Source organism: Anabrus simplex, chromosome 4, assembly GCF_040414725.1.
Source record: "Anabrus simplex isolate iqAnaSimp1 chromosome 4, ASM4041472v1, whole genome shotgun sequence".
NCBI lineage: Eukaryota > Metazoa > Arthropoda > Insecta > Orthoptera > Tettigoniidae > Anabrus > Anabrus simplex.
In genome coordinates, this window is record NC_090268.1 from 217,679,396 (window position 1) to 217,707,089 (window position 27,694).

Sequence of the window (27,694 nt, forward strand, 5' to 3'; positions counted from 1 at the left end):
AACTGCCTTCTATCAGACCAGTTATTAATTTCGCAAACAAGTCTAATATAATGAGAAAGAATGCTTTCCCAACGCTTACATGCAATGCAAGTCAAACTGAGTGGCCTGTAATTTTCAGCTTTATGTCTATCACCCTTTCATTTGTACACAGGGGCTACTATAGCAACTCTTCATTCATTTGGTATAGCTCCTTCATATAAACAATAATCAAATAAGTACTTCAGATATGGTACTATATCCCAACCCATTGTCTTTAGTTATCCCCCGAAACCTCATCAATTCCAGCTGCATTTCTAGTTCTTACGCCATGTTCATACGTCATGCTATATCGTTCTTGTTGTTTGTCTTACGTCGTATGACTCACAGAGGTCTTATGAGTAGCACAAGGGTAGAACCGAGGCCTTAATTAGCTATAGCATTTTTTTTAAATCGCTTATTCAAGGCATATGTGCATATGATCTGTAGATGAACGATTCTATTACACATACTTGGAGTGTATGGTTAACAGCATAAGCCAGAGAAGCATTCGGATGACGGGGTTTTCTTCAATTTTCTTCACTAAAATCGTTACTGTTCGGATCCATTTCGTCTTTAATGTTTCACACATCTAAACTTTCCTCTAAGATGCGACGAAATCCACATGAAAATCCGCTGGGTGTTTGTCGGGATTACGCCCACAAACACCGACAGACAAATACGGGGCACTTTATTTTGTAATATGCATCTCGTTACACATGTTAAATTTGCCCAAACCCTCATGTTCCAGGTTATTATTTTATAGAAATTAAAGGCTCTACGGCCCAAAAAAGGCCAAGGAAAATTTATAAAATTAACCTTTATAGGAGAAGAATACTCACTGTAATATAGCCAGTCAGTTATGGGGGAGACGGCGATTCCGCACTTGAAGACATTCTGTTGCGAACCCAGGACCATGGCCGTGACATATCCACCGTAGCCCCACCCCCATACACCAACCCGCGTCTCGTCTAGGAACTTGAGGGTGTCCAGCAGATACCTGTAACATGTTTCATTGTAGATAAAACTTCAAGAGATACGCACCTACCTTCTATGTATGTATGTATGTATGTATCATTATTCTGTCTGTCCTATACAGCGATATTGAGAAAACAAGACTGTTTCAACACCGGAAATTGGTACCAGTTATAGTTTGTTGTGTTCTGTACAAGAAAAATACAATGAATCACGACTTTTATATATTAAAAAAAATACGTTTTTATCAGCGAAGTTAGTTTCGTAGTCGCCATGATAACGAAGGTACACAGCTATATCTATCGGCATGAGGCCTAACTATGTTCATCCTGACTTCTGTTGCTTCCACAGATATATTGAGAAATTGGGAAGGATTTAGAGACTTAAAAATACCAGATATGGGTTACAAGGACAATGAAATGATGATCAACATTAAAGATAGGAATTTTAAGGCGGAAAGTATGGCAGAAAAGGGGGGAAAAGGTTCTGAAAATATATCCAAAAATGTATTGATGAAATCACTTTATTAATGCTTAATCCAATTACATAACCTTCTTTATCCCATTTACTGGGTTCTAATAATTAAAATCCTTGTTATACTGGATTACATACAATATGTCAATGGTTGTGACAGTAAGTCAGTGCTTTGAGCTCAGTAGATCTGTATGTATACATAAACGCCACTCGACATCTACAGAAACCAGTATTAAATATCTTCTCAGCACTCGTCAAGCGAGTTCAGTCAAGGTTGAAAAAGTTTCCACGTCTGGATTGCCACCAACACTCATCAACTTCTTCCACTGTTCCTCCTTCCCCGCAACTTCTTCCTCTTCCAAACTCTGAATCACATCAGGCAAATACTTGTAATCGTGAACTGCAAAATGTTCCCACTCTAGGCCTTTGCTGTTGAGTAATTGTTGGACTTGCTTGATGACTGCTGCATCTGTTGAGTCTAGAGCACATATGAACCAGTGGTGACAGGAAAATGTGGAAGGTGGACGCCAGTCATTTCCTGATACAAAAGACGACTTGGAGCCTTTACGAGAATCTTCTTCAGAGCAACAATGAAGTCGTTTATACTACTGTAATTTTCCCTGATACTTTCACACATACAGTGTAGTCCATATTCAATACATGTCACATGGCTTAGGTTGGGTTACATTCCCTTCAGTTGTTGGAAAGCCGAAAGCATGTAGAATGATTGATCTGTCACCACATGCCTGACTTTGTCGTATTGTGTGATTGCATTATTGTGCCGCAATTTGTCTTCTCGAGTTGGTACATTTAAAAAAGCATAGGTTTCACCCATTCATGGAAATGACAACACATTCAAAATATATCTAGTCTATGTAGCTCATCAGTAGTTTAATCTAAAATGAATCCCACTTCATGATTTTTAATCGCCTCTTTTATTTTCTCAAAGACATTCTTATAAATTGGCTGTAATAATATTTTCACAAAGTGCTGTCATTCGGTATTGACCTTTGCGTGTACTTCTCAAGGAATGATGTGAATGCAGGATTTGAGGACTGGATTAATGCCATGGCAAGATCCGCACAGAGCTCCTACTATGACCGCTGCTTTTCAGGTCCTGAAGCGAAGGCGTGTATCAGAGTAGTTTGCTTAGGTTTCGACTAGCGAAGTTCAATGTTTGCTGTACTGGATGTGCTGGTTTATTCTGTTTCTTTGATGCTTGTCATCGATTGCAATATTTACGTCACAGACGGCACATCGAACAATGTTGCTATCAGTTTAGATACAATACACTGCATCCTGAATTCTTCGGAAAGTGCATACAGTTTCTCCTTAACCTTCGGCGTGATTTTATGTTGTGAAAAACACGTTCTGGTCCGAACTGGTCAGTTGAGAGCCTGAGCCCCGTGTGTGTGTGTGTTTAGTGTTCTCAATTTGTGTGGTATCGAACAGTTTAACAGTGCTGCAAACAATTCTGATAGTTTTGTTAGGTAACTTTATTTCAAGCGATTTCATTGTGTAACTACTCAGAAAACAAACATAGCAACAAAATTCACCCGTAAAATACCTTGAAATGTACCTTTGAAAAAGACAACGGACCTTCAACATGGGAAACTCTTAAACGGATCCAACATTTCTTGACCAGATAGAAATGATTCAGCTGGACAACCTAGAAAATGCCGCCTTCACCAAGGTAATATCAACTGCTCTTTTGAAAGACTGATTTATAACTATTAGGGTACACAAAGTATGACATTACAGGATGATCGGATAGGAAAGGTTAGAATTAGAGACGCGAAAACAGTACAGAAAAGGGTTCGGGTGTTAAATGTACCATCAGAAGTCGCGATAGAATCCTCTAATACGGTGTTTTGTAAATACGGCAAAATTATCGACCATAGAAGAGAAGAATGGTCTCAGCAATATCCCTTCAGAATGCTAGTGTTGTAGCAGTACTATTTATGGGCCATTATTACCAACTGTGACATTTCAATACGTGTGGATATATTATCAAATTTAAAAGGTACCATGTCAACAATGCACCATTGACTGTGGTACAGCAATCGGCTGTCATTGCGAACATGCATGATCCGGTGTTTTAATTGAAAATGTGCCAACGTGATTCAAAATTTCATCCAGAATGAAAAAAAAATGTGGTCAGAATGTAGAAATAATAACCCAAACGTGATAAAAATCCAAATTAAAGTATGAAAATGTTACGTGATCCAAGTACGCGATCTCATTGGTCTGACGTCTTCGTGTAGGTTGTCTGTATTAGCAGACGAAATAACACACAGGGTGTTAAGGGAAACAGGATACAGTTCACGTATTTCTACTGTATGCTAGTGTCTGATATAGCAATAATAATCTGAATAATCTGAATGTTATATATTGGACTTCGAACGAATCCTGCACAAACAATGAGCCAGAAAACTTTTTTGAAATGTGTATAGTTCCGATGTGCACTACTACATTGCAAACCACCCCAAACAAATTGCTTATAAATATGCCAAATGACCCTAAAACTAGGAAGAAATGTATTTTAGCGAGCTGGAGAAATGCCGGTGATATATCGAAAAAGTCTACGGTGTATTGCTGTGAAGATCTTTTTAACGTAAGTTGAGTTTGTTTGAATTTTAAATCTTTTCCATGTCAGGTATTCTAGTGCTAAAACTTTAAATTTTAATGCATGATGCTTTAATTAAATACTTCAATTACATCTTGGAATATGAAAGTAATACACAGTGCATAAGTTAAACAGATTGGATCAGATTTGTAAACAAATTTAGGCTACACCTAAATACTCTATAATATAACAAAAATTAGGGGTGTACATCATCTACAAAACCAATGCTTGTCGGTTGGGGTGGTCTTAGTATTATAAGTTAACTATGCTCAGTTAATTATCATAATAGGCATACTAATGAAATAAATAGCCGGGCTGAGTGGCCCAGACGGTTGAGGCACTGGCCTTCTGACCCTAACTTGGCAAGTTCGATTCTGGCTCAGTCCGGTGGTATTTGAAGGTGCTCAAATACGTCAGCCTCGTGTCGGTAGATTTACTAGCACGTAAAAGAACTCATGGGAGACTAAATTCCGGCACCTCGGCGACTCCGAAAACCGTAAAAGTAGTTAGTGGGACGTAAAGAAAATACCATTATTATTATTAATGAAATAAATAACATAGGTACTTGCACACTGCAGTGAAAATACATTACTGGTACTGCAAATAATAGTTTGAAATATTGTCCAGACTTAGCCTAAGTTTTAGGGTATTAGGGTAAAAATCACAACACCCAAATACTTTCCTATATTGTGACTAAAATGGCACCAAAACACTGTTCTTGCTTGATATGCTCAGCATGTGGAAAACTAAATGTTAATATGTTACTGGCCATGCTGTTATTTAGTAGTGAAGCTAATGTATGGTCAAAGGAAAGGTTTTCAAATATGAACTCGTCTTGCACGACAGTTCAAAAATATGATAAATCGAAGGCTCACATTTGCAGTAGCATGAACTTTGCAAACTATGGTAATACAAGAATAGATCTGCATCTAGATAAGTATACTGCTGTTGCAAAAAAATCACTAATTTCACTACGTATTCAATTTCTCGAAAAAAAAAAAAAGCAGTCCATGAAATTATTTCCGTCATACATGAAAATAGACTAAAGAAAGTGATTCCTGAAGTACTAAACTCGGAAACATTAATTGTACAAAACCAGCAAACTCAAGATCTGTAGAAAGAACGTTTTCAAGCCATATTGCCGTTCAACGCAGACACAAGAACGTTTATGCGGTTTGGCATTATGTCAGTTGAAAATTCCTTTCTTCAGAAATTTTCCTACTGTTCCGACTGCAACTTCGCTGACGACATCTTCAAGGAATTTTCCTCGCAAGCCAGAAGTATCGATTTCACATACAAGTATATAAGATCATACAAAAATGTAATTTTATCTTTTGTGTATTACTAGGCTGAGTGGTAGCCCAGATCTTCAGACCATTATACACCACTGGTATGTTCTTCCTAATTATTCTACTTCTATGATTATATCACGAATTTCAGTGAAATTAATGGATTTTTTCATTCTGGGTTAAGGTCGAGCGTGGTTAAGGTCGCGTAGCTTTGAGCTTGTATTCGGGACATGGTGGGTTCGAAACCCACCGTCGGCAGTCCTCTGAAGATGGTTTTCGGTGGTTTCCCATTTTCACACCAGGCAAATTGGGGCTGTAAAGCAACGGCCGCTACTTTACGATCGTTGCGATGCCGAAAACCTTCCATGTGTTCTTGTGAAGATAAACCAACAGTAAAAGAAAGAAAAAAAGAACAAATACAAAGAAGAAAGCTAAATATTAAAAGATCCATTCATACAGCATATGAGTTTAGGAGGTGGAGTCTACTATACAGCCCTAAGTTTGTCACCCTCGTGTAGTACCACACATCTCGTGTTGTCAGGAGGTGGAATGTGACTTACTCTGTCGTACAAGACATAAGGCAGCGGCTTTTGCAAGTGCTGTTGAGGAATCGTCGAAACTAACTACCAAATACTTTCAGCTGGGACTGTTACCATTGGAGTAGATATGCAATTGGCGGTCGACTAGCTTTTTATTTAGTTGGAATCATGAACATTTAGTTTTGTCTCTGCTATGTATAATTCCCCATTTCTTGTTGTACTACCGTAAGGTTGATAAGTCGTCTTTCGGTTTTCTCTCCGTTTTCTCGAAAGTCGCGATGGTAAGGTCATTTTCATAAACAAATTTCCTCCTCGATGTTTCTAGAATGTCTACGATATAAAGATTAAACGGTATAGGTGAGAGAACGGAACCTTGAAGTAAGCCAGTCGTTAGTTTTCTCAGTGAATGGCACAGAATCACTTCGTAGTATCTGTCAGCAGTAGAGCGTGTGTTCTCCTCCATACAGTCTCTTATCTGCAAATACGGCAAACGTCTTGGGCACTATTGGAAGCCAGCCTCAATGAAGGTACTTGGTACGAGCAGCTCCTACCTGTTCTGAAATCGAGATGTGTTCTCCCAAATTCTTTTCAGAATTATTCTCTATAGCCAAAATACGAAAATTAAACACATTTCACACTGAAAATAGGAAGTGAGGTGCAACACCCACCTGAGAACGGTGATCTGGTCCTGGACCTCGATGCCGCCCAGATGACGGTACAGAGCCTTGTTGCCCTGCCCCCTGGAGCCTCGCACGTCCAGCCGTATGTACACCACGTCGTTGTGGCTGGACATGTACGTCCCCCAGTCGATCCGGAACCGCTCGCTGACGGACTGGCTGCCGGGCCTCCCGTTCCTGGAACACGAGCACACAGTCGCCACTGATTGCTCCGTCAAAGTTGGCATTGTTGGAATAACATCTGAAGTATATTGGCATGAATGTCCTCTACGGCTCGTCTTGTGGCAGTAACGATTTCCTCTGCCAAATGAAATCTACGGTCACGTAATTTTGCTTTCAAGTGGGAAAGAGAAGGAAATCGTATGATGCGAGGTCAGTTCAGTATGGAGTACGTGGTGAAACAGTGACCTCTTGCACTGCAGCAATATTTGGTTCTCATAGCTCAGGACTTAGACGTAAACGGCTTGTGTCCAGTGAGTAAAACAAAGACTGTTCAAGCATCACCTAGTCTTTTGTCCTGCCCTTTTCTCGTCGTGTAGATACGGGTGATTTAGGCTTCATCACCTCAAACGTTTCGCCCTTTACACCAGAGACTACGGAATCAGTTTTCAAGGTAGATGACCAGAATTACAAATTTTGTGCCCTAAGAGCAGCCTTTGTTTATCAACATATTGTGTGGCACGTGCCACCATTACAGTGTCGTGCGTCATCTTTAAGATATACCAACAATAATAAATAGGTACCCTACGTTCTTAACATCAATACCATTGGGTGCTGCGACTTTTCGAAAGCTGCCTGATTTTTATGAGATTTACCGTAGGGATGAAAATAATAACTTGCAAGGGTGGAAAATGATGTGACCGTCGATCTATAAAGGATTCTCCTATTATACAGCCTCGCGAGAAGACTATCAGAGCGCTGAACTCGCAATTCCTCAACCTGAAACTCAGAGGAGTCTCAAACGGGCGTGCTCAGAATATCTCCACGGGGTGAGCTCGTCGTCTTTCTCTTCCTCTTCTCAATCTTTATCAACGACTGTCGAATTCTTTGTTTCGCGAAGACTTTGTTCTACGAATTCGGAAGTGAAGTGAAGAGAATATAAGAGAGGAGAAGAAAAGATAGAAGGAGAGAAAAGGAAATAGAAGAGAGGACAAGGGAAGCGAATAAGAGAAGAGAAGAGAAGAGAAGAGAAGAGAAGAGAAGAGAAGAGAAGAGAAGAGAAGAGAAGAGAAGAGAGGAGTAAATACGAGAAGAGTGCAGAAGGGAAACCTCTTTTATATTCCTCGCATTCTTTCCAACTCCCTCTACTCCTCTACATCTGTATTGTATTCATTCTTCCGTTTGCAATGATTTCATGCGCTACAATATTCCAGCCACACGTCTAACCAGCTCTCGTCGTGTTTTGAATGTCGAAATATGTGCTATCAGGAATTTTGGCTCCAATAAATGAGGAGGGAAATAACAATTCTTCAACCACGATTAGTCTGGTACGATGGTAGTCTCTAAAACATAGCGTCAGAGCCCTTCTAAATCCTTAAAACTAATTCATAACTAATTAATTAATTATGAATGAATTAATAAGAAACATACAAAAAATTGTCGATAGACAGAAGGCCGATTAATTCTTTTGTATATTTGTGCGTCTTGTGAAGATAACTACCATCTCCACATGGGGATATCCTAGGCGAGTGAGGTAATGTACTATAGAGTGTGGAGGACATGGGCTTCCTTACACCAGATAGAGATAACATGTGTGAGTGAGGCACTGTCCTGTAGAGTGTGGAGGACATGGGCTTCCTTACACCAGATAGAGATAACAGGTGTGAGTGAGGCACTGTCCTGTAGTGTGGAGGACATGGGCTTCCTAATAGCAGATAGGGATAACAAGTGTAATGAGGCACTGTTCTGTAGAGTGTGGAGGACATGCGCTTCCTTACACCAGACAGAGATAACATGTGTGAGTGAGGCACTGTCCTGTAGTGTGGAGGACATGGGCTTCCTTACACCAGATAGAGATAACATGTGTGAGTGGGGCACTGTCCTGTAGAGTGTGGAGGACATGGGCTTCCTTACACCAGATAGAGATGACATGTGTGAGGCACTGTCCTATAGAGTGTGGAGGACATGGGCTTCCTAATAGCAGATAGGGATAACAAGTGTGAGTGAGGCACTGTCCTGTAGAGTGGAGGACATGGGCTTCCTAATAGCAGATAGGGATAACAAGTGTAATGAGGCACTGTTCTGTAGAGTGTGGAGGACATGCGCTTCCTTACACCAGACAGAGATAACATGTGTGAGTGAGGCACTGTCCTGTAGAGTGGAGGACATGGGCTTCCTAATAGCAGATAGGGATAACAAGTGTAATGAGGCACTGTTCTGTAGAGTGTGGAGGACATGCGCTTCCTTACACCAGACAGAGATAACATGTGTGAGTGAGGCACTGTCCTGTAGAGTGGAGGACATGGGCTTCCTAATAGCAGATAGGGATAACAAGTGTGAGTGAGGCACTGTCCTGTAGTGTGGAGGACATGGGCTTCCTAATAGCAGATAGGGATAACATGTGTGAGTGGGGCACTGTCCTCTAGAGTGTGGAGGACATGGGCATCCTAATAGCAGATAGGGATAACATGTGTGAGTGAGGCACTGTCGTGTAGTGTGGAGGACATGGGCTTCCTAATAGCAGATAGTGATAACATGTGTGAGTGGGGCACTGTCCTATAGAGTGTGGAGGACATGGGCTTCCTTACACCAGATAGAGATAACATGTGTGAGTGGGGCACTGTCCTGTAGAGTGTGGAGGACATGGGCTTCCTTACACCAGATAGTGATAACATGTGTGAGTGAGGCACTGTCCTATGGAGTGTGGAGGACATGGGCTTCCTTACACCAGATAGAGATGACATGTGTGAGGCACTGTCCTATAGAGTGTGGAGGACATGGGCTTCCTTACACCAGATAGAGATAACATGTGTGAGTGGGGCACTGTCCTGTAGAGTGTGGAGGACATGGGCTTCCTTACACCAGATAGAGATGACATGTGTGAGGCACTGTCCTATAGAGTGTGGAGGACATGGGCTTCCTTACACCAGATAGAGATAACATGTGTGAGTGGGGCACTGTCCTGTAGAGTGTGGAGGACATGGGCTTCCTTACACCAGATAGAGATAACATGTGTGAGTGGGGCACTGTCCTGTAGAATGTGGAGGACATGGGCTTCCTTACACCAGATAGAGATAACATGTGTGAGTGAGGCACTGTCCTGTAGTGTGGAGGACATGGGCTTCCTAATAGCAGATAGGGATAACAAGTGTAATGAGGCACTGTTCTGTAGAGTGTGGAGGACATGCGCTTCCTTACACCAGACAGAGATAACATGTGTGAGTGAGGCACTGTCCTGTAGAGTGGAGGACATGGGCTTCCTAATAGCAGATAGGGATAACAAGTGTAATGAGGCACTGTTCTGTAGAGTGTGGAGGACATGCGCTTCCTTACACCAGACAGAGATAACATGTGTGAGTGAGGCACTGTCCTGTAGAGTGGAGGACATGGGCTTCCTAATAGCAGATAGGGATAACAAGTGTAATGAGGCACTGTTCTGTAGAGTGTGGAGGACTTGCGCTTCCTTACACCAGACAGAGATAACATGTGTGAGTGAGGCACTGTCCTGTAGAGTGGAGGACATGGGCTTCCTAATAGCAGATAGGGATAACAAGTGTGAGTGAGGCACTGTCCTGTAGTGTGGAGGACATGGGCTTCCTAATAGCAGATAGGGATAACAAGTGTGAGTGAGGCACTGTCCTGTAGTGTGGAGGACATGGGCTTCCTAATAGCAGATAGGGATAACAAGTGTGAGTGAGGCACTGTCCTATGGAGTGTGGAGGACATGGGCTTCCTTACACCAGATAGGGATAACATGTGTGAGTGAGGCACTGTCCTGTAGTGTGGAGGACATGGGCTTCCTAATAGCAGATAGGGATAACATGTGTGAGTGAGGCACTGTCCTATGGAGTGTGGAGGACATGGGCTTCCTTACACCAGATAGAGATGACATGTGTGAGGCACTGTCCTATAGAGTGTGGAGGACGTGGGCTTCCTTACACCAGATAGAGGTAACATGTGTGAGTGAGGCACTGTCCTATGGAGTGTGGAGGACATGGGCTTCCTTACACCAGATAGAGATGACATGTGTGAGGCACTGTCCTATAGAGTGTGGAGGACGTGGGCTTCCTTACACCAGATAGAGGTAACATGTATGAGTGAGGCACTGTCTTATAGAGTGTGGAGGATATTGATTTCTTTTCACCAGATGGTGATATCTTGCGTGAGTGAAGTACTGCCGTGTACTGTGTGGGGTACATATGAGTGACGCTTCCTTGCACTACATGGGGATATTCCGTGCCACTGCGATGCTGTTCACCTGCTGATCTCCTCCTAGTGCGATCATCCTTGCACAGTGGATGATATCTTTCAAGGAACTCTCATAGCCACCTCAGCTGTTAATTTTTGGCTGAACATGAAAAGAATTAGGACTCACACTTCGACGAGGACTGGGAAGGCGGCATCACGTAGTTCCTCACGCCAGCTTGGGGGTAGCAGCAGCTGCACCTGGGCGCGGTCCCCCTGCGATAAAGGCACCTCGAAGCTGCGCTGTGTAGGTAAGGCGAGCTGCCGCAGGCGAGCCGTGCGGTAGGGCCGAGTGTTGTAGAGGATGCGCAGTAGACGGTGGGTTCCCGCCGAGTGGACTCCGGCCAGCGGCAGACCCGGACCTAGGCACTCCAGGACGTAGTAGGGCATGCCTGTAGATACGTTGCCCGGACTGACGAAAGCCGTGAAGTGTGTACAATTGCTGTACCAGTAGCGACTGCTCCACAGTACGTCGCCCAGGTCGCACGTGATGCATTGCGGCTCCAGGCGTCGGGGGTCGTCCGTCGCCGGGTCGCGCACCACGTACAGGTGCTGCTGGCCGGGCTTGGACTCGTGCGAGCCCAAGTAGTACCTGTAAGTAGAAGTACACACGTATTACACCGGACCTGTAGTTGCTGATATAGAGATTATAGCCACGGAAACTAGAGTTCTATGTGATTGTTGTCATAAGTAGGGTAAATAAACAAGAGGTTGCGCTTGGACCAATCACTACGCAGCTTGGGGTGGGCGTGGCGCCATTTAAACATTTTGTCTGGGAAATTTCGAAATGTTAAATGTGGAATTTTGCAGGAGTACCAACCTAATATTTTTGAATTTTGCCTTAACATTCCAGGCGGAAAGGGCGGATCTATACGTGTGGGGAACGTCAAAAATTGGACGTTTTGCTCTAGGACGCACCGCGTTTGAGATATTTGGTATATTAATACATTTTGGTAATTTGTCCTACCCAAGTCCTATCAATTTTAACCTTCGTCATAGCCTGTTAGGGGAAAGAGAAGATGAGGTCAATGTGTACAGGAGGTTCGGGGAAATTGTCTGCTTTACTCTAGGACACACAATTTTCGATATATTTGACGTTTTACAAAAATTATGGCAGTGCATAAAAATATAGTTCAAACGAAAACATATTTTAACAAGAAAATTTAGGGGTTGGCAGCTCTGTAGCGCCATTATGAATTTTTGAATTTTCCAACATTTGGAGGGAAAATATTTCTGGCGGGTAAGATATTTAGCGGGAAATTATTTCATTTTTGAAAATATTCGCTGACCAATCAGAGCGCAGCCCTCGATCGCAAACCTACTTAATGATCAGATCACTGGGCTACCTGCTAATCACAAAACATCAAGTTTTTATGTGTTTTCAGCCACTTAACACCGCTCCAAGGTTGGCGCATGGAGCTCTCCCTACTGATGAGCTCCAAGGCTCCCTGATGATTTTATTATGTGTTTTCAGCAACTTCCAAGGATAGTGTATAGAACCCTGATCACTGGGCTCCTGAATGATCAGATCGCTGTACACACAAGACAGCATTGGTTTTTACGTGTTTTTGCCCATTTTTTGGCTCTAGAGCTTGACCAGTAGACACGTAAGGACTGCTAGGACTGAATGAACTGCGTTAGCTAAGTGGTCCTGAGCCTATATGAGCGATTTAGTCAATCATCTTGTGTTCTTTCAAATTTGTGGGTTCTCTTTGATACGAATTGCCGTACGAGAGCGAAGATCATGAGGGGTGTCTCTTGGAGAAGAAAATAAAAAGAAATATGGTGCCGGTCATTGTTTCAAAATCAAATAATATATGAACAGTACTCTAGAAAAGTTGCCTGCTGCCATTTCTTGATGGATACAGTACTTTTGTATCCATCTCTTGGCACAGGCCAGAGTAAAGTGTAGCTTTCACCGAAGTTCCAGTCTCATCCATGGCTGTGACAATATGGAAGCTGGTGGGGTATGGGTGGTGCTGATTAATGGCATTCAGAGCATGACTAGTGCATCTGAGTGTTATGGAAGGTGTTGCTCTTAGGGTCAGTCGTGCTGCAATAGCACTTTATGACCCAGTGAGGAAAGCAATGGCAAACTACCTCACTCCTCTTCTTGCCTAGTATGCCTGATTTTGGTGCTGCCATTGGTTTTTGCGGTTTCCTTATAACCGCATAATCTTTGGTGGTGCTATTTAAGGATCCAACCAGCCTCTGGGCTGATGACCTAACAGACAGGCTCTAGAAAAAGATCGCCTTATCACCTAATGATAACAGTAAAGTAATCGATGAAAATGGACAAACGACGTATGCTCATCGTCATTATGCTGACGACTACGAAAGGCAAGGTAAGACATTTCGTTGTGAATATCTGGTAATATCGTTTTGTAAACCTATGTTTTTGCGTGTGTACAGTGTGTAATCGCATTATTTTTTAACAAGTCTAAGTTTTATTTCCACTAAGGACTACTAGTGTTGTAGACCAGCTGCTGGTTTCTTTAGCTCTGTTTACTCGTTCGGTATGAGATAACATTTTTACAAGATGCGTCTAGATCGTTCATACCCATATCACCACGCGCTAGTCGTTTGTCCAGTTTGGTTCCAGGCTCGCAGTACTGGTAACAAGGAAGCTGGAGCTCAACGGAAAGTCCATGGCCGCGTTTCTTGTTTACTTCTGCTGTCGTCAATGTCGCTTCTTCACCACCGTGGCATACATATTTTTACATGTTCTGTCATACACATTTATTCATGAGGAGGTCTGAACATTTTCTTAAAAGTTTTTCTCTGTACCCGTATTGAAGCAAGCAAAGGAAGGAACATTATCTCCTTTACTCATTTACCATTTCTCACACCGACCGTGGGTGAACCGTTTTGATACACCCTTAGTTTTTCACAGCAGAGTAAGATCAATTATTCAATTCCATCTGCCATTCAGCTCATGGTGTTTTCAATGAAAACTCTCAAGAGTCGCATGACGTCTAGAAGAGATGACTCGTGTAAAAATGGGTGTTCTTTCTCTCCGGTTGTAAAACCTTCTAAGCCCTAAGCTTGTTGGTTAATTTCCTGTTATTCATCCTATGTTGTTGTTATTCTTCTCTTTCTATAAGTTTCCTAAGAAGAGAAAGAAAATAAATTTCAATAATTTTGATTGTTAAAATTTAATCTTTCCTCTCTGACCACGGAAATTCACGGAACAGCCAAAGGCGACTACACAGAAGGCAATGCAATGCAGACGAAGAAGTGTTTTCTCCATAGTTTCTGTCAGCACTAGGCATTGCCTCTACACTTAGCACGAATAAAGACTCTCCTTTATCGGAACTCCTGTCTACATCTGAACATCACGTACACTTCAAGAAGTTGCTTACAAAAAAAAAATGAAATGGCGTATGGCTTTTAATGCCGGGAGTGTCCGAGGACATGTTCGGCTTGCCAGGTGCAGGTCTTTTAATTTGACTCCCGTAGGCGACCTGCGCGTCGAGATGAGGATGGAATGATGACGAAGACGACACATACCCCCAGCCCCTGTGCCAGCGAAATTAACCAATGATGGTTAAAATTCCCGACCCTGCCGGGAATCGAACCCGGGACCCCTGTGACCAAAGGCTAGCACGCTAACCATTTAGCCATGGAGCCGGACAATTGCTCAGAACTACCTACGGACGAAAGACTTCATCATTTCTGGAGCAACTCTTTACAAGAAAAACCGATACACCGGGCGAGTTGGACGTGCGATTAGGGGCGTGCAGCTGTGAGCTTGCATTCGGAAGACAGTGAGTTCGAATCCCACAGTCGGCAGCCATGAATATGGTTCCCGTGGTTTCCCATTTTTACACCAGGCAAATGTTGGGGCTGTACCTTAATTAAGGCCACGGCCACTTACTTCCAACTCCTAAGCCTTTCTATCGTCGCCACAAAACCTATCTGTGTCGGTGTGACGTAAATCCACCAGCAAAGAAAAATCGATACCACAGCTATAACAAGAGCTTTCGCAATGGCGATTCAGATAAAAAGATAAGCGATAGTAACATCGTTGTGAAGGGCGTACTGCACAAACCGACGCCAGGCCTTGTCGAGCTTCCCTTTTCGAGATGTCATGACAGTGGAGACTATGTAACAAAGTGTCCTCAAGTACGATTCCATCTTACGTGCCACGAATGCCTATCGCATATGGCCGGAATTTAAATAAGGGCGTTAAATATAGAACGATCATTGCAAAGTTATATCCTACCTCGGGGAGTGTTCGACGCACAGCTTCAGCCTCTTGAGTTGTGTTTAAGACATTAATACCGTTTCTCGATATTTCTTACTGGAATAATTCCAAAAAATGATTAAACGTCTACGGCTCTTAAAGGTATCCCAACAGGCTGGAGAAATTCTAGAAATAGAAGAGAAGCTTCGCCATGCCGACATCATCACATCGACGATTGTCCACGAATTGCACAGGCCAGCTCGCCGCAAAGTTACTTCATGCGAAATCGGCGATCTCGTTGAAATCATTGCCTATCCAAAACGTGAAGATGGAGTCAAGTAGGCCTATATGCTAATCGTCATCTTGAAAATGGCTTTTGCGGAACTGGTACATGAACTCTCGTGACTACAACATTCAAACATCAGCCAGAACTGCTGTAAACAGATCAAAACAAGGAGCTTTTCAGCAGGATTTCTCAGCATATCTGCAATCCTTAGGTTGAAACGTTTCAATCGAACCTTAACCCTTTCGTGGCCAAATTATTTAAGAAATGAATTCTTGGGAACTAAACATATTTTTGTAGTGATGGAATGTCAAAGAATGAGAGGCTATTTTTAAAAATTTCAAACACTGGAACTGTGAATAAAGTATGTGGGGACTATATATCCCAATGGCTGTCAGTATGCCAAAACGACACAAATGTGGGAACTATACTTCCCAATAACCAAATGCTAGCACACAAAAGTCAGGACATAGACTGTGAATATGTGCATTCATCTTATACCACACACAGAAGTATAACTAATTTACACTGAATACAGCTGTATCCATAATTTCAGGTAGAATAAGGGGTGTACAAAGTGAAAGCCAAACGAATAATAGATCCACAATTATATATTGGAAAGATAATCTGAACACATTTATTTGTCATGAAACGAGCTGCTAATACATTAGATTTTACTTTTCATGGAATTTCTGGAACTCAGTAACATAGTAAAATGAAATAAAATAACAAAATAATTCTGAAGATGAGTAATCATGGCAATGTGAAGAACTTATGTTCCTGTGTTTCACCTTTACATAAATCCTATTCATTTACCCATACTGAGACAAAATTACCTGAAGCACTACAGAATAATTTATGATAACGTAAATAGCTTAGAATTACTAATACCCATCTTTCTGGTGCAGAAAATCATTTCACTTCCCAAAATGCGCGCTCCTGGCAGTCATTACACTACACACATGTAAGCAAACACGTTCACCAAGCTAGAAACTGCAAATATACCCGAGCAGAATTTTTTCCTAGATTTTCTGATGTCCACACCAGGTAGCAGCACAAATAAAATGTGGGAATCAGGTCACCCAATGGCCCAATTGCGGAAAAAATTTAGTGGGAATTATATCTTCCACTGGCCACGAAAGGGTTAAGGTCAAACATATGGCAATAATTTACTGTTAAATGATCCTATCACTGGCTCCGTTTACTTCAAAGTCTAACGATGCGTTATAAGTATACCGATCATAGAACCATAGACACGACCACGACTCATTCCACAGTTAGGTCATATTTTTAATCTTATGAAAACAGTTGACAGTTTTGCACGGCGTTATCGATTTCGCATAGGCAATTATGTTAGGATCAGTAAATATAGTCTATCTTCGACAAGAGTTACATACAAAACTGGAGCATGGGAATTTTTCGCATTAGAAAAGTTTAACACACCAACCCAGTTATTTTTACTAGAAGATCTCAACGGACAAGCCTATCGAAGGAGGCTTCTACATTGAATAACTTCAAAAACACAATATCCCAAGCACTATCTCGTAGAAAAACTGCTACAAAAACGTCCCAATAAACCTACAATTTGCTTTACGTCACACCGACACAGATAGGTCTTATGGCGACGATGGGATAGGAAAGGCCTAGGAATGGGAAGAAAGCGGCCGTTGTACAGCCCCACTTGTTTGGTGTGAAAATGGGAAACCACGGAAAGCCATCTTCAGGGCTGTTGACAGTGGGGTTCGAATCCACTTTCTGCCGATGCAAGCTCACGGCCAACTCGCCCGGTCCACAATGAACCTTACGTCAAATGGTTAGCTTTCAAGTGTAGTGATCTTATCATTAGGGCGCCTACTGACCAACGCTATAGGGGTATACTAGTCCTGAAGCCAAAAAAATGGCTGATAACACGAAAAATCTAGCTGTCTAGTGATATGATCACCAGGTTAATAGTAATCAATGCTACATATGCTAGCCATGAAGCCGAAAAGTGGCTGAAACAACGTAAAATCATATTTTCTAGTGATCTGATCATTAGGTCCCTCTAGTGGTCAAGGCTCTCTATTATAGGCTTAAAACTGAGATAGTGGCTGAAAACCCCTATAATCATACTGTCTAGTGAACTGGTAATTAGGTTCCTCCAGTGACATACTAGACAGAAGAGCCGCCAACTACTACATTTTCCTGTGGAAATATTCTTTCGTTTGAACTACAGGTTTTTTCTGTCATGTTCCAAATTGATGGAAAATCTCAAAATCTCGAAAACGGTGCATCCTAGAACAAAACGGGTGATTTCTACCCTATACGATGACTATGGCAAATGGTTGTAGGACTATGATGGGCTAAATTGCCAGAATGTATAAAAATATCAAATATCTCGAAAACGGTGCTTCCAAGACGATGACGGTCAATTTTGACTCCCATACACGTACACCATATCAGCTCTTTCCGCCAGAAGGCTATGACAAAATTCATCTGGGAAAATTCTACATTCAAAATTTCGAAATTTTCCTGCCAAAAGTTCAAAGTGGCTCCAGATCCATTTCCCATCCCCAAGCCACGCACCTCACCCCGGCTCAGGTACTTATTTGGGTTATAATTTCCTCTGCACCGTGACTGGTCAGAATGCTCCCACCGGCAAATTTATCCCAATATCATATTCGCTCCAGTTCTGTGTGACTATTGATATAATAATTTCAGCCACAAGACCTGTAATTGTATGTGATTGTTGATATAGTGATCATAGCCACGGGAGCTCTAGTTCTGTGTGATTGTTGATATAGTGATCATAGCTGTGGGAGTTCTAGTTCTGTGTGATTGTTGATATAGTGATCATAGCCGTGGAGCTCTAGTTCTGTGTGATTGTTGATATAGTGATCATAGCCGTGGGAGCTCTAGTTCTGTGTGATTGTTGATATAGTGATCATAGCCACGGGAGGTGTAACTCTGTGTGATTGTTGATATAGTGATCATAGCCGTGGGAGCTCTAGTTCTGTGTGATTGTTGACATAGTGATCATAGCCGTGGGAGCTCTAGTTCTGTGTGATTGTTGATATCATTATCATAGCGACGGGAGCTCTAGTTCTGTGTGATTGTTGATATAGTGATCATAGCCGTGGGAGCTCTAGTTCTGTGTGATTGTTGACATAGTGATCATAGCCGTGGGAGCTCTAGTTCTGTGTGATTGTTGATATCATTATCATAGCGACGGGAGCTCTAGTTCTGTGTGATTGTTGATATAGTGACCATAGTCACGGGAGCTCTAGTTCTGTGTGATTGTTGATATCATTATCATAGCCACGGGAGCTCTAGTTCTGTGTGATTGTTGATATCATGATCATAGTCACGGGAGCTCTAGTTCTGTGTGATTGTTGATATCATTATCATAGCCACGGGAGCTCTAGTTCTGTGTGATTGTTGATATAGTGACCATAGTCACGGGAGCTCTAGTTCTGTGTGATTGTTGATATCATTATCATAGCCACGGGAGCTCTGGTTCTGTGTGATTGTTGATATAGTGACCATAGCCACGGGAGCTCTAGTTCTGTGTGATTGTTGATATAGTGATCATAGCCACGGGAGCTCTAGTTCTGTGTGATTGTAGATATCATGATCATAGTCACGGGAGCTCTAGTTCTGTGTGATTGTAGATATCATGATCATAGTCACGGGAGCTCTAGTTCTGTGTGATTGTTGATATCATGATCATAGTCACGGGAGCTCTAGTTCTGTGTGATTGTTGATATAGTGACCATAGTCACGGGAGCTCTAGTTCTGTGTGATTGTTGATATCATTATCATAGCCACGGGAGCTCTAGTTCTGTGTGATTGTTGATATCATGATCATAGTCACGGGAGCTCTAGTTCTGTGTGATTGTTGATATAGTGACCATAGTCACGGGAGCTCTAGTTCTGTGTGATTGTTGATATCATTATCATAGCCACGGGAGCTCTAGTTCTGTGTGATTGTTGATATCATGATCATAGTCACGGGAGCTCTAGTTCTGTGTGATTGTTGATATCATGATCATAGTCACGGGAGCTCTATTTCTGTGTGATTGTTGATATAGTGACCATAGTCACGGGAGCTCTAGTTCTGTGTGATTGTTGATATCATTATCATAGCCACGGGAGCTCTAGTTCTGTGTGATTGTTGATATCATGATCATAGTCACGGGAGCTCTAGTTCTGTGTGATTGTTGATATAGTGACCATAGTCACGGGAGCTCTAGTTCTGTGTGATTGTTGATATCATTATCATAGCCACGGGAGCTCTAGTTCTGTGTGATTGTTGATATCATGATCATAGTCACGGGAGCTCTATTTCTGTGTGATTGTTGATATAGTGACCATAGTCACGGAAGCTCTAGTTCTGTGTGATTGTTGATATTATCATAGCCACGGGAGCTCTAGTTCTGTGTGATTGTTGATATAGTGATCATAGCCACGGGAGCTCTAGCTCTGTGTGATTGTTGATATAGTGATCATAGCCACGGGAGCTCTATTTCTGTGTGATTGTTGATATAGTGATCATAGTCATCGGAGTTCTACTCCTTTGTTGAGATAGTTGAGTTCTGTGTAATTGCTGATATACTGATCATAGCCGTGGGAGCTCTAGTTCTGTGTGATTGTTGATATAGTGACCATAGCTGTGGGAGCTCTAGTTCTGTGTGATTGTTGATATAGTGACCATAGCCGTGGGAGCTCTAGTTCTGTGTGATTGTTCATATAGTGATCATAGCCGTGGGAGCTCTAGTTCTGTGTGATTGTTGATATAGTGATCATAGCCGTGAGAGCTCTAGTTTTGTGTGATTGTTGATATAGTGATCATAGTCACGGGAGCTCTAATTCTGTGTGATTGTTGATATAGTGATCATAGTCACGGGAGCTCTAGCTTTGTGTGATTGTTGATATCGCGACCATAGTCACGGGAGCTCTAGCTCTGTGTGATTGTTGATATAGTGATCATAGTGTTGATAGCCACGGGAGCTCTAGTTCTGTTCAACACACTACACTACCAATCACCACATAAACACGCAATAGTGATTACGTCCCTCAATGTAGGGTTGGCGGCAGGAAGGGCATCCGGGCGTAAAACAGTGCCAAATCCATATTTGCGCTGCAGTTCGCACCCGCGACCCCACACGTGTGGGACATGCGGTAGGAAAATCAGAAGAAGAAGTCGCGGGAGGTCTGTTGATAATAGTTATCACAGCCATCTGCGTTGCTGGGGAACTGATTGCCCAACTAATCTGCAGTAGAGCCTGGCAGGCCGCGCCTATACCAGACATCTCGCAGACCTGTAGTTGTTACATGTACTTCATTTCTGTGAGTCACTTACTGCAACTACTCCTTAACGAAACCTACTTGCTCTTGTCACTCCGATGTACTTCACTCTTGAAGCCTTTCACCAGGTGTGAGCATCTCGCTCCGGCTGCTGTTGTGTTGGTTGTACAGCTGCCATTTCCTCCTTGGCATCTGAGATGGCCTTCTGCGCACTAGATCCGCGAAGCGCGCTTATTTATTTTAAAACGAATCCTTTAAGCGATGTAATTTGAACCTACGATGCACGTGAGACCCTCAATTGCACAAACTAACACACAGTATGTCGCGCCTGCATGTCGGGTACCACAGAAACGTGTTCCTTCTAAGGGCACGTGTTAGTAACAGAACGCTAATGCACATGTTCGGTGCTGTGCCCCTTTGTTCATTTACCTCCAACCTTCAGATGTGAAGGTAAAGTTTCCTTTACTAGATCCATGTCGGACTGTTAACGCAACACCACTCGAGAGTGCTGCCCTTATTTCAAGGAAACAATTTTGCACAGACTCTCTGGTGTCGCATATCTCGGATGAACAGCAACGTTTCTTATATAATTGGGGCTCAGTAAATTACGTTATTTAGAGAAAGCGAGTAGAGTGAAGTACTTACACCAGGTGGTTGATGGTGTCCCACGTGAGGATGCGCACCACCTCGTAACTCCCGTGGCTCAGCACCGCGATCCGCTGCTGGGTGATGGTGATGTGTTTGATGTGGGTGTACTGATGATTGCTCTCTTTGATGGGCGCCATTAGAAGGAAGCTGTCTCCATCTTGTGAGAAGAAAGGGTGTGGCTGCACCTCGAGCCACGAGTCTTCGGCTGCTCGCTCGGCGTGCGTCTGGAACACACACAGCGTAAATAGAACTCGATAATGTCGTAGGGAAACATTGTCAAAAATTAGGAAGATGTAATCCATAATTTTTATGAGGTTACATTTCAATGTCGACACGAACACAAGATGAGGTAGGTAAGTATTTGTGGTCGGTAGAATGAAAGGAGTCATACAATCAACATTAAATATTAAACTATGCCTCTTCCTCTTCCTCCTCGTCTTAATAGATGGCATTCGCTATCAGACGATGAAATCCTGCCCAAAGTTTGAGAACGCTTTTGGAATGACGCTATTGTCACAGTGCCTGCATGCGAAGGACTCGTACCACTGGCAACTTAAATACAGTACCGGTACTCATTTTGAAAGCAATGGTGTGTACATCCTAACTTCGATTCCCCCCCTCAGACATCCTGGAAGGGTTTTGCGTGGTTTCCCACTTCTTATTCCTCCAAAACCGTGTGACGTACAAAGCTGAAATTTTACGGGAAGGTTCTTCTTTTATATCCTAGGTGTAAAATGTATAGTTTAAAAATATTTCTCCATTAAGGGGTTTAGATAGTGTTTGAATTTCTAAAATACAATATCTATTCTTTCGAAAACGTTTCAGGCACGAACTTAAACTTTTACATGAAGAGTGGTCTTCTATATCCTAGATTTCAATACATATTTAGAAAAAGTTCACCCCCTAAAAATGCATTCATTCCTCCATTACTATTTGACGTACAAAATCAAACTTTGGCATGTTGGTTGCGTTTACGTCCTAGATGTAGAATAAGATAGTGTTTAAAACAATCCAATTCTTCAATACGGGGTTCAAATTTGTGTTATATCAAAACATAAATAATAATTCCTCCCAATCCGTTTGGCGTACGAACTGAGGGTGTACTTTATGGGCTCAGCCGGCAGTGGACGCCCCAAAACGTAAAATTTTGAATAATAACTTTCAGTTTAAAGCCGTAGCGTAGCACGGGTATTTTTAGTAAAATATAATAGATATCATCTTTATGCGGATGTCCTCCAAATTTACTGTCACGTTGATATTAAAGATATATCGAACGCGATACGAGATGTGAACACCGACCTACAACAGCTCAGCATCTATGCCGGTGATAACGCTCTCCTTCTCAAGCCCCAAAAGACTCGATGATGATGATGATGATGCTTGTTGTTTTAAGGGGCCTAACATCGAAGGTCATCGGCCCCTAGTGGTACGAAATGAAAGAACAAAAAATTTCAAAGGCATCCACTGACCAAAATAAAAATAAAATATGTCATAAAGAATGAATGGATGGACAGGAACCCAACAAAACACAAAACAAACAAACAAAAACCAGTGGATCGGACTCAATAGAGATCGAAAATAACATTATTACCGACCAAGGAACCACTTATAAAGCACAATGATGCTTGGTGTCTAAAGGGGGTGCAAAATCCAAGTCTAAGGCCCCACAGAATGGTACATGTCGCGAGTAAAATAGAACCATGGTATGTGTCATGTTGGGGTATTAATCAGAAGTAGCGAAGACTCACGGTGTTCCACAAAAGATGGTACTACTCACAAGTATTGTACTTCGTACAGGTAACGCAGACCTATGGTGTTTCGCACACAATGGCGCCACTTACAGCCAACGCAAACCGATGAGTTTCCTCACCTAGGGTACTAGTCACGGGTGCCGGTCCCAAGGGCCCCCTGGTGTTCCTCACATAGTGAGTACTAATCACAGGCAACGCAGACCCACGGTGTCGCTCATACAGTGGTACAACTCACAGGCTACGCCCAGACCCGCGGTGTTGCTCACATAGTGGTACAACTCACAGGCTACGCCCAGACCCGCGGTGTTGCCCACATGGGTACAACGCACGGGTACTGGAATCCACCAGGCCAGGCTTTTTACTGCAACGAATCACAAACCTATTTCGTACCAAGTTAGTGATACTACTCGCAAGTACATGCAACCCATGATGTTCCCCGCATGATGGTACGAATCAAGAGTAGTTTCATGGTTCTAATTCATTCATCCCTTGGTCGCCCCTTTCAGTCGCCTCTTACGACAGGCAGGGGATACCGTGGGTGAATTCTTCGTCTGGCTCCCCCACCCACAGGGGGTGTGTGTTTGGTCCGCGAGAGGTATTTTATTTCCCTCAAGTCCGCCGGCAAGCCGGTGAGGACCCCCTATCCGCAACCTGGGACGCGCCACGTGGGAGTATCACCTCTCCCCCTGCTACGCCTGCGTAGCAGGTTCGTGGCCAAAAAGACTCAATTCATTATAATCGGTTCAAAGGGATTATTGAATTCCCTATCTAAAAACCACACTATTTCTCCAGTGACCTTAAATGCAAATGTAATTCAGTTTAGTAAATCAGTAAAGAACCTTGGTATGGCTCTGACTGAAAATCTTAAGTGGTCTGCACAAGTAATACTTGCAGAAAGATTTACGCGACGCTACGCCCACTCAAATGGCATAAGGACATTTTGACACAAGTCGTGAGGATAAAACTTATTGAGAATCTTATATTACAAATTCTTGACTATTGCGTCAGTAAGCTGACGAACGTTGAGTGCAGGATATTCTCCAGTCTCGTAAATCTTGTTGAAGAGTCTCAATGAATAAACTTTTAATGTCCACCTATTCAATACAATAATAATGTTGTTTATAGATGTAATTACAACATTCTAATTATATTCAATTCTAGTTTCGACGCATTTTTGCGTCATCTTCAACTGTACAAAGAAATCAGAAAATAGGCAAATTATATAAAACTCATGATAGATATTGAATTGTGCGTAATATAAAAACCCTATGAAATCTACATTAAAACAATGACACATAATAAAACCTTATTGAACAAGTTAAAGACTTGCGAGTCAAACGTATACTGAATGCTGAATAACACTTCTCAAATTGATTCATGTCCCTGTGGACATACAGTAGTAAGCTCAATAAATTTGGTGAGCGATTCACAATAATAAAATATCTTGTGTTTCAAAACATTTCTACACCTTAATTCAACTGCGGTTCATAAACTACGGAGTCATCTTATAAAATCGTGAATATTGCTGAATAAAATTTGGGTATGGCGGAATTCTTCTATACCTAAGGCATATAAGGTGGAAACATATAAATAACTCCTTAAGATGGAAACAGGAACTATGTTTCTCAGTTCAAATGTGGAACCTGTGAAAAATAAACACCAATAACAATTCGAAGCGGAGGGTTTTAAGACTCTACTCAATAATATAAGTGTATTCAAGACTCACCCCATACGGCCGTAGACTGATCGTAATGTAAATAACGTGCGGTAAACAATGAATAGCTCGAGTCAGGTATGCATATCTGGACGGGACAAGGGAAGGGCGATACGGGTAGGCCGAAGTAGGGCGTGTGGAGCGGTCTTGTGGTGGGGATCTGGTGGGTGTGGACTACGAAACGAATATTGAGAGAACTTGTTGCGCATAATACGTAAACTTTGGTTTGGAATTAGAACATTTTTGAGAAATTCTATAAGGAAATCAAAGAGAACTTTCGTGTCTCGGATATATCATTTAGATTGAGATTTGCATTGAAATACTGGTGTAGGTGGATATAACAGAATTCGGTAGCATCCAGCAATGGCCCTCTACTTAAAGTCTCTAGTATCTGAATGTCTTGCTCCAAGCTTGTGAAATTATGTTTTAATTCGTGGACATGCTGGCCTACCGCAGAGAATCTATCTCACGGTATTAATATTTTCAGCGTATCTTATCTTGAATTTGCGCCCAGTTTGTCTGAGATAGGAGCTACCGCAGTCATTGCAATGAAATCTATATACTCCTGATCTGAGATAAGGATTGGATTTATTTATAGTGGCTGAATTATGTAACACCTCAGTACTTCTATTATCAGTACGACAAGATATCTTTACTTTATTCTTATTAAATATATTAGTGACTTTATACATGTTGTCATTAAATGTGAAGTTTGAATAGGAATTATGACTGGGTTTATCTCTGCTTAGCGTGGTTTGCGGACGATATCTAATCTTACTGATTAAACGTTCGATGAAAAAACCTTTATAGCCGTTAGCATAAGCTATAGAGCGGATGGTGTTCAACTCCTTGTTCAAGTCAGCTTTAGACAATGGGATCCTAAAAGCGCGATCTACTAGACTAATATATGCAGCTCTTTTTTGGGCTTGTGGATGTATTGAATCCTGTCTTATGGTAATATTAGTCTGTGTGGGCTTTCTATAAATGTTAAACGTAAAGGCTGAAGGTTGTCTATTAATAGTTAAATTTAAAACATTAATTGATCCATTCTTTACCGATTCCAATGTGAACTTAATATGTGGGTTTATACTATTGAGTTTTTCTAAGGTGGCAGTCGCGTCTGTTATCCGCTCATCTAGAACTATGAAAGTATCGTCTACGTATCTAGACCAATAATGTATGTTGCAAAACATGTTTCCGTTATCTATTACAGAATCCTCCAAAAAATCCAAATAAATTTCAGCTAGAGTCCCCGAGGCTGGAGACCCCATTGCTAGCCCATTTTATTTATAAATTACACTGTCAAAGACAAAGTAATTGTTGTTAATTATTAACTTTAGTATGTCCATAAAATCTTGTATTTCCAATTCGCTTAGGTGACTGAGTTTTTAAATTCTTATTGATGTTCGGTAGTAGCTTACTGGCATTTATGCTTGGAAACATATTAGCAATATCAAATGAATGTATTGTATGATAGGACTATAATTTAAAATTCCTCAATTTGTTAACCAATTCTATAGTATTCCTGATTGATTTATTAGCCGTGAATCTATGAGTATAATGTTGTTTAAGGAATTTTTGAATAAACTGTGCCACTTTGTAAAGAGGACTCGGTCTATAATTTCAAGGTTCTAATGGGGAATACGACCTTATGGTTCTTAGGAAGTGCTTTAGCTGTTGAAAGTCCCGGGTTCATATTAATTAATTTATAATTCTCTTGTTCCGTAAAGAGAAAACCGCATTCTTAAATGTTTGTTTTAATTGTTTTTGAAGTAGTTGTGTCGGATCTTTCATGGAAACAGTAAAGGTTTCATTGTCGAAAAATGTTTTGGCTTTTTGAATGTAATCGGCCTTGTGCATAATTACTGTCGTGCTACCCTTGTCAGCTTTAGTTACAATAAGCTCTTCGTCTTTAATCTTCTTCCTAAGATCGAGGACGTGTTTTCTTTCCATAAGGGAGGCTTTATCAATAACGCCGGGTTTGTTGTTATTATTTGTATACGAGAAGAAGATCAGCATTTGTTTTCTCCCTTGCTCACGCAGAAGTTTAAACATTTTTTCCCTAGGTTTGGGTACCAGTTTCATGAAACAAGAATATTGCTATGATATCTGATGATAGCTCAGTGGCAAAACTGCACATCTATTCACCTTTGATTTGGAGATTCAGGTAGTTCAGTAGCGTGGGTCTCACTTATTTGAACAATCAGGAACTTCGCCTTTCGTCCAGACCAGCCCACTTTCGCTGAAATTATGATTAATAGTAAGATGTGATAAGAGGAGTTTTTATAACTTCAATGAGACTATCCTGAGATGCGAAATGAGGAGAGGGTGCAGAATACTTTCCATTTCTTAAGCTCTCGGATTTTCATTTATTATCTTCATTTTACCGTTTGTCCCGTAATGGAGCAGGGCCCACTGTTTTGCACTGAGTGCGTCGTTTGGTACAAGATCAACATAGCGCATGTCTTCTTGAAGACGATCACGCCAGCGTTTCTTGGGCTGATTTCCAGATGACGTGATGCGAAGGCCGTCCGTACAATAAATGTACCTTCTCACGTATTACGTGCCCATACACTGAAGTCGGGTCTCGCAGATCTTGTCTAAAGTCGGGGCAAATCCCATGATTTTCCGGATATCTATGTTCCTGACATGATCTAGCCGGGCTAGGCCAAGTGATCAGCGAAGCATGCGCATCTACATGACATGAAGTGCTTGTTCGTGCTTGATTGTTGTCATACAGAGCGACTGGACAAACAACAGTCCTGTAAAACTAGGACTTCAGGTGGATTGGTAACCGACGATCAGAGAGAACACCAATAGTTTGCCG

General features: G+C 41.9%; 1 protein-coding gene across 1 annotated transcript in view; it reads right to left on the minus strand.

The window, feature by feature from the left end:
* Positions 1 to 27,694, minus strand: part of LOC136872592 (inactive dipeptidyl peptidase 10) — a 782,685-nt gene that overhangs the window by 22,582 nt on the left and 732,409 nt on the right. The window contains exons 10-13 of the mRNA XM_067146389.2: positions 21,400 to 21,626; positions 11,130 to 11,591; positions 6,587 to 6,772; positions 858 to 1,015 (exon numbers count right to left, since the gene is read on the minus strand). Of these exons, the coding sequence (XP_067002490.1) occupies positions 858 to 1,015; positions 6,587 to 6,772; positions 11,130 to 11,591; positions 21,400 to 21,626 (1,033 nt within the window). The remainder of the gene's footprint in view (positions 1 to 857; positions 1,016 to 6,586; positions 6,773 to 11,129; positions 11,592 to 21,399; positions 21,627 to 27,694) is intronic.